Source organism: Thalia democratica, chromosome 1, assembly GCF_965202585.1.
Source record: "Thalia democratica chromosome 1, ktThaDemo2.hap1.1, whole genome shotgun sequence".
Taxonomy (NCBI): Eukaryota; Metazoa; Chordata; class Thaliacea; order Salpida; family Salpidae; genus Thalia; species Thalia democratica.
The window spans coordinates 88,038,260-88,046,490 of NC_139165.1; the positions used below are offsets into that span (position 1 = coordinate 88,038,260).

At 27.2% G+C, this 8,231-nt stretch overlaps 1 protein-coding gene across 1 annotated transcript; it reads right to left on the minus strand.

Annotated features, from left to right (window-relative positions):
• Window positions 1-925: 925 nt before the first annotated feature.
• LOC145833558 (L-serine dehydratase/L-threonine deaminase-like) lies at window positions 926-7,929 on the minus strand. The gene is made up of 5 exons (XM_082940730.1): window positions 7,720-7,929; window positions 5,244-5,420; window positions 3,017-3,272; window positions 2,487-2,611; window positions 926-1,243 (listed from the first exon to the last, which is right to left on the minus strand). Exons 1-5 carry the CDS (start codon window positions 7,913-7,915, stop codon window positions 1,068-1,070), a joined length of 930 nt encoding a protein of 309 aa, XP_082796856.1. The 5' UTR covers window positions 7,916-7,929; the 3' UTR covers window positions 926-1,067.
• Window positions 7,930-8,231: the final 302 nt, after the last annotated feature.

Consider the following 8,231-nt stretch of genomic DNA (forward strand, 5'->3'; position numbering starts at 1 on the left):
TTTGATATTTGAAAAGTTTAAATTTTTATGGCAATTAAACATATATTTGAGTAAAATACAGCTAGAGCATAAATATAATTTACTTGGCAAAATTTTAAAGATTAAAAAAAGTTATAAAACATAACATTATTATTTGTAAATAAAATCATCTGTTATATAAGTACACTAAATGATACTAAACTCCATTTTGTTATAATGAAATAATAAGAATTTGTTAAAAAGATATGAACATTTTGTTAACTTATTATTTCAAGTTAATATTAGCTACATAGTATGTCAAAATCCATATATATCATATTCTCTTCATTAATTAACTTTAAATAAATTATTTTGAAGCAAGTTAAACCAGCACAGTACAAATAAATATTAAGTGTTAAACACTTTTCTTTAAACAGCACAAAAAAAAATACAGTATTTAAAGTTTTTTTTTTTGAATTTATGGAATATAATCAGTAACTCAAGAACAATACTTTATAAACTAAACATTGTCTTGAAACTTAATATTTCTAGTTATTCTACTTATTAATAAACAAACGCCCTAAACAATATAGTTAAATTATACCTATCAATAGCAAAAAAAAACATCTCCTAAAAAGCTACAGAATATTTAAGTGAAGAAAATTAAAACCCTTAAGTCGTAGGTAGCCAATGGTTTTTGAGATTTTTTTTCTAGGTTTTTGAAAGTATACATTTTTTGGTCTATTTTTAGTTTAAAAAACTATAAAAAACTGTGTTAAATAATATAAAACCATTTAAAACATACTGTAGAGCTACTTAAAATGTATTTTTAATTTAAAAAATTTGATGATGACAAAAACTTTCTATATATATTATAGATTTTTCGTGTGATATCCAAATTTTACTACTTAACATTTAAAACTTCAGGTTTTTTAGTGATTCTAATTCAAAATTCAAGAATTTTTTTTAGCTTAGATAGACAAGTTTCAGGTTTAGTGGCCACCATGTTAAGTCTTAAATACTGATTCAATGTTACTTTCCATTAAAAAAAAACCACTAAAACAATAAATGTTGTTTGATTAAAACTACCCGAAAACACTATTCCCTGTTCAGATACCGAGCTGCTCCTTCCACTTATCGATCAACTGACTGTTGACGGCCGAACCGCCGCAAACGACCACCAGTATATTCTTATCGCCAGGTGTCAGTATCGAGTCGAGTGTGTTGTTGTGCAGCGGAGCGAAGCAGCAGGAGCAGGCAGGTTCCACCAGTGTTCTTTCTTCGTCTGTGGGTGAAATATTAACTAAGTTTGATTAGATAATCTCTATATATATATATATATATATATGACTTGTACATAAGTTGTTTTTAAAATAGGCTAACTAAATTTATTCAATTTTATTTGAAACGTCATAATGTGTGATTCTTTAAAATTTTTGATATTTACTATATTTTTATTTCTGAAGATATGTGTTAAACATTGAAGCTGAGTAAATGATACGAAAATTAGTTGTTTTATTATTATTATAAATGTGTATATATATATACGCTACACTAAGCACAAGTACAGCTTCAAACACGAAAAACATAAAAATACGACAACTTTATCGCAGTACACATGGTTGCCACTGATCAAGCTGAGAAAAATTTCCTGACTTTTCTTGACTTTTCTAATTCAAACTCTTAAATTAAACTTATTCTAAAATACATAATCTAACACTTGAAACTATATAAAGCTTTCAATCTAATTTTAATACAGGTTAAAAACAACAGTTTTTTGCTGAATTCTATCATCAAACTTCCAGTACATCACTTAAACCATCTGTGTATGATTGATTATTAGCAAATCTAGATGCTTAAATTACATTTAAATTCAACAAAGACTGGCTTGTGCTACTAAAGCTTTCAAACAAAGTTTAAATAAGTTAAGTTTTTATTTCTTCAGGAAAAATTGATGTTTTTTTTAATATTTAGAAATTGCTATCTGTTTTTTCAAATTAATACAATAGAACTATCATTAAGTAGTGCCAGCAAGTAATCAATCTGAAAAACAAGTTTCCATGATAAATTTAAAAGTAATAGGGTTAATAAATATTACATTAAAAGAATTTTATTTTTGCAAAATATATAATATAACTTTATTATATGTTTTGGTTTTAAGAAAACAAATAGAGAGATTTCAACTGCTGGAGGAGAAGTAATATATTTATTCTTTCAAAAATTTATTTTACTTTAATTCTAAAATAAATTTTTAAAAGAATAAATGTTTATAATATAACTTTCAATATAAATTTTAAAAATACTGATGATACACCTTTAAATTTATATGTGTGAAATGTTTTTGTCTCCCATATTAGAAAAACTAAAAATACACCTTAAACAAAATACTAAGATAAAAACTTTTAAAGTTGAAGCTTTGCATCATTCGCTATCAACGAATTATGATATCTAAGTCATAGAAGTAAAGCAATAAAAATTTTAAATGCTTTATATTAGAATTGTTATTGAAACAATCAATATAAACAAACCGGCAAATTTAATCAGTGATTCAACAGCTTGCTTGTCGGTAACTCTGATCGGAATAACTCCGTACTCAATTGCTTCCTTCAGTGTTGTTGCGCTCACTCTCTTCGCTCCCAAGCTCTTTGCTATGCTGTTATATATTTGAGTGTATCAGTCGTATACTTTATACTAGGGTGTTAGAAAAATGAAAATTGCAGGTTTTCAGCTGCCAAAAATTTTGCATTTTCAAAATCTTACGAAAACACCTTGTGCGAAATTTTAGATGACTAAAAGAAACATTTCATAGGCCACATTTTATACAAAAATCTCAAAATAAAAGAGAAGCAGAGTTAATCTAAAAATAGTTATATTAAGAAAAAAAACTACTAATATAAAATAAAAATAACATGCTAAAACATGCAAACTGATTCGTTCAAATTTTGCATCAGGAAAAAAGTTATAACAAGAAATAAACAAAACTTAATATTAAATTAAAAATTAAAACCTAAATTAAATGCAAGCCTGTGTAATTTTTAACTTGAAAAGTGAAAACAACCTGGATATTTGCGGCAACGTGACGAGTTCCTTCTTCTCCATGGCCCGGTACAAGCTGTCGGCGCCGTGCGTTTCCACGGCGACCACCCTGGTGCTTGTCCACCCCCTGGCAACCAGGCCCCGCAGCACCCCGCACAGCAGCCCTCCCCCTCCCACCGAGCACACTATGACGTCGGGCCGTGACGTCAGCTCGTGGACGATCGTCGCGTTTCCGTTGAATATCTGCTCGTCGTCAAACGGCGGTATGTACCACGTCACTGGATAATTTATTTATTATTTTATTATTATTATATTGATTTATTATGTTTATTATCGTTTGTTAACAAAATATCCTGTTGAAACAAGTTCACTGGGATATATGATAATAACAAATTATACAATATCCTTCTTTTATTACACTGACACACGTTTTGTGTGTGTGTTAACGGATTACACACTTCAATGTTTTATAACAGCCGGATTTAACATCAAGTATTTCATCTATTATTAACCATTAACCTATAAAAATCAATAGCAATTAAATATATTTTAATGAACACAATTATACACCTACTTTAGCTTCTATTCTTTCCTTACAGAATTTATTTTTTTACAGAGTTCCGTTGAAGTGTGTTAATCCGTTAACACACAGAAACATGTGTTAGTGTAATAAAAGAACTATGCTGTATAGATTTTTATTATTAATTATTTATTATTTGTTTATTTTTTCTACAAAACACTGATTTTTTTGTCTTTAAAATTAAAAAAGAATAAATAGTTTTATTATTTTCGTTTTGATGAATTTTCATATTATAAAATTATTTAATTAGTAAAAAAAATGTTTATTTAGCAAGTGTCTTAAAATATTATTCTAAAACACTCTTATACAAAATACTAATGTGTTAAGGTTTTTTCTTCTTGTCTATTTACTATAAAAATTTATATTTATTTGTCTTTAAAAGAAAAATCAATATTTAAATTGATATAATCTTGTTTTATCTCTAAAATTAACGTTTAATTGTTTTCGTAGATTATATTTTGAAATTAATTAACAATTTAATATAGTCTTATAAAAGTCAAATTATTTATTTTCTTTCATTTTACATTCATACTGGCAACTAAACAGTGTCTTTAATGTATTTACAATTTATAAGAAAATAAAAATATCACTATCTGTACTTACTTATAATGGTTTACAAAAAAAATTATGATACTATTTTTACAGAGTATAATAAACTGAAAAAAATATTGATAAACCAAAAAAAAATTTTTTACAGCATTTTTACAATATAGATTGTTTCGTGAGCCAAATTAAAATAACATTTGTATATCTAAATCAAAAACATTATTATTTCTATTAAAGATGTGGTCCATACGTTTGTATGGAGATTCTACAAAACTGACTACATCTCAAAAATTAATTCAAGTTTGTATGTTCTGTTGTGTAACTTTTAAGTTAAAAAAATTTATAGTAAACATAATTCTAATAACAGAATCAAAAATATTATTTGCAATGATAATTAAAATACTACTACAGTTTGTTCAAGTAACTAACTAAATTGTATTTTCTAAATAAATTAAATGTATATTTTGTAAATATTAACACTACTGCTATTTAACATAAGGATAACTTTTTTTTTGTTAAACAAAGCTTTGTAAACAGTTTTTTCTTCTAAACTACCACAAATTGTTTTTTATCTGAAATTTTTTGTTAAATTTGGCAATAAACCATCCAAATATTAATAAAAAAACATTTACTATAAACTTGCAAGAAACTATAACACTTCTACAAAAACGTAAAATTTATAAAGTTTTAAATTCATTTTTTAAATTATTACATTGGCACAATTAAGTAAAACTAGTTTAACCATAAACTGATTATCTAGCAAATATTAAGTTTCAAAATTTCACATATGTTGATGCAACAAATTCTCTAATAAAATAATTATTTTTGAACTTCAAAAAAATTAAATCATCACTCACAGTAACCTCATGTAAAAATCCTTAAGTTGCATCTCCAAGTTTCTCAAGTAATGTAAACAAATACCACTTAGTATCAAACTTCAAAGTACAAACAAACATTTTAAATTAACTTATTCTCGAAAAAGTATTGAATTGTACAAACTCATAACAGTTATACTTACTTTTCTATATTAATTAATTATTTTTTTAGTAACAATACTTCAAACACAACTATTTCTTAAAATAATCATTTAAAGAAATAAATTAAATATAAAAAAACTACAAACACTTATTATCAGCCTGCTTCCTGGCTTCAACGTCCGTCTCATCCCAAACATCTCCCACCACCACGGTGGTGGCGTTCAGAAACTTCAGGTTGTGGAGCACGAACGGAGGGGTGGTGGTGGGCAGGTAAACCGTGATGGGCGTTCGAAGCTGCTGCGCCGCGTATGCTGCTGCCAACCCTGTTAATGATGTTTGTATAATGATTAGAATTGAATTTTATTACTATACACTACTTAGGCTGTTGCTACAGCTGTTGATTGTGTAACGCAGTATAAAGAGTTCACTCTCAACAGAGAACAGAGCAAAAAGAAAATTAAACAGTTATACTGATTACAAGTGAAAAGAGTCAAGCATACTAGTGATATACTGCTTACACAAAATTAGGATCCGGCCTGAACCGGATCCAGATCTTTTTAATAATGCATAAGGATTCCACCAGATTCAGATATAATAGGGGTAGGGAGTTCAGTACATTTTTTTTATCGTGTTGTAATATTCAACTCAAAGAGTGGCAACAGTGTTAACTACAAAGTAATAATAAGTAAAAGTCTATGCTGCGTACGCTGCTGCCAACCTTGTTATTAGTGTTTGTAATTATAATGAAATGTACAAGTTTCAAGTTACTTTGTAGTTAACGCTGTTGCCACTCTTTGAGTCGAAACTGTCCTGAGTGACCTCAGTTGTCATGAGTAATCCTGAGTTTTTAAATCACTTAAAAAATAACTTTAATTTTCAAAATCAATAAAAATCTAGTTCTTCAACAAACTTGGTTATAAAACAAGAGAATATTGAAACTGGATCTCATTCAATACATAGAAAAACTGGCCTGAGATTATCAAAAATCTTAAAACTAACATAAAGTTTTATTGAAAAAAAAATATTAGTCAGCCTGAATTTAAAAAACAAACTCAAAATATCTGAATTTAAACTAAGTCATCCAAAGATTTTTAAAAACTTCAAAATATCCTGAGTGTGTGGCAACTCTAAGTTAAATAAAAGTCTATTTAATTTAAAAACTGATAAGCCTGTTTGATGTATAAAATATTGCTTTAACTATTTCAACAAAACTAGTAACCAGACTAAATAATAATGTAGTAAATGAAAACATAATTATAAACTGGTGTTATACCTTTTTAAAATAAAAGAAAATTGACAAAAATTAAGTTTACAAAAGTAAGTTATCATATGAAAAAACATAAAAGCCTACAAGTTTAAATATTTTCCTGTTCCTGAAATTTAAAATGAGGAACCATAAATTAAACATTTTACACAAAACAAGTTAAGTTTTTAACAATAGGAAGAATATAAAAAGAGCTTAACGTCTTATTTCACTATCTAGTGAGTTTACTTTTTACTAAAGTAGAGAGGCCTCAACAAAATAAGAGACTTAGCACTAGGGTGCTTATAAAATAAATGCAATTTACAGTTTTCAGCTTTAAATTGTTTTAAATGTGACAACGATCACAAAAATACCTTATGAAAAGTTTTAGCAGATTTAAAAAAAAACAAAAATTACGACCTTGGATAATTTAGTTGTAAATTGTTTTTACAAGTAGCAATTATCACAAAAAACATTGTGCAGATATTTAGACAATTTAAATAAAGTAACACAGAGGCACTTCTTAGTTTTATGTAATATAATATTTACTTAACTTTTGTTTACTGAAATTTTTTGATAAATAAGAAGAAGTACCTCCATGTAATTTTCTTCAAATTGTCTTAAATGCAGCACAATGAGTAATAACAATTTTAATAATAGGTACATGTAAAACAATGTATAGCTGAAAACTTAAAGGTTGATTTTTTATAAGCACAATACTGAAATGTGAGTGCAGATATTCACAACAGTATTTTCAAAAAAATAATTCAAGTTATAAGATCACCTTAACAGATTTATGGTTGAAACATCACAGTAATAACATTACAACACCTAAAACATACAATTGAATATATTTAACTAGTATTGCTACAAGCATAGCAAAAAAAAAACCATATCACTTGTGTAGTGTGTAAAACATTTAAATAACAAATACTTTTGCAAATTCTTTTACTATTCATTTTAAGAATTTTAACATTTGAATAAAAATATGTTACCAACTTAAAAAGTAGTTGCAAATTAATTCTAAGTACTATAAATTAAATAAAAGCATTTTAAATTTTATCAAAATTAAAAAAAAAAAATATTAAAATTGTTGTTGAACATATAAAATTAATCCAATATTTATTTTAACAGTTTATTACTAACAAAACAATGTTTCACTCCTATACTTGCATATAGGAGATCCTCAGTTGTTGTAAAAAGGTCTGAAAAAATTTTTGAACAAAATAAATGAAAGTAAAACAAAAATAAAAGCTAATGGTTTAAAAGCAAAAATAAATCTTAAATATACTAAACTTGAGTAAAAATTTTATTTTTAATAAAAAAAATTATACAAATTTAATGTTAATTTTTCCACATAAAAATCCATAATAACTCACCAGCGTTGCCGCCACTGCTGCACACCAGTCTCTTGCAGCCGTTCCTGACCGCGTGCTGGCACAAGTTGCCGATCCCCCTCAGCTTGAACGAACCGGACGGCTGGTGGCTCTCAAACTTCAGATGAACGTCGTACTTGTCAGTTGAGAAGAACTGGGATTTCTTGCACAGCGTGCGGATGTGAAGCGGCTGTTCCATTTGCTTTATGTGTATTCAAACAAGCTGTGTTTGATGCAAATGTAAACAAATGTATAAAAAGTGGAGTGTTTATAATGTTATTTAAATGTGTGATGAATTTCAGTAAAGTGGGTTAAACAATGAGCTGTCAAACAGAGTAAAACAAGTAGTTTAGTAATAGTAAGCACTTGAAAGTAAAGCGGATTTTCAATTTGTTGTTGAATTATTAAGTTGTATGTGAGGTACCATCACTGGATCAAACTTTGATTTGAAACTTTAAACATAAAATGAAAAAAAAAAATGCAAGCATGTGTTTGAGAGGCTGTTAAGATTTCAA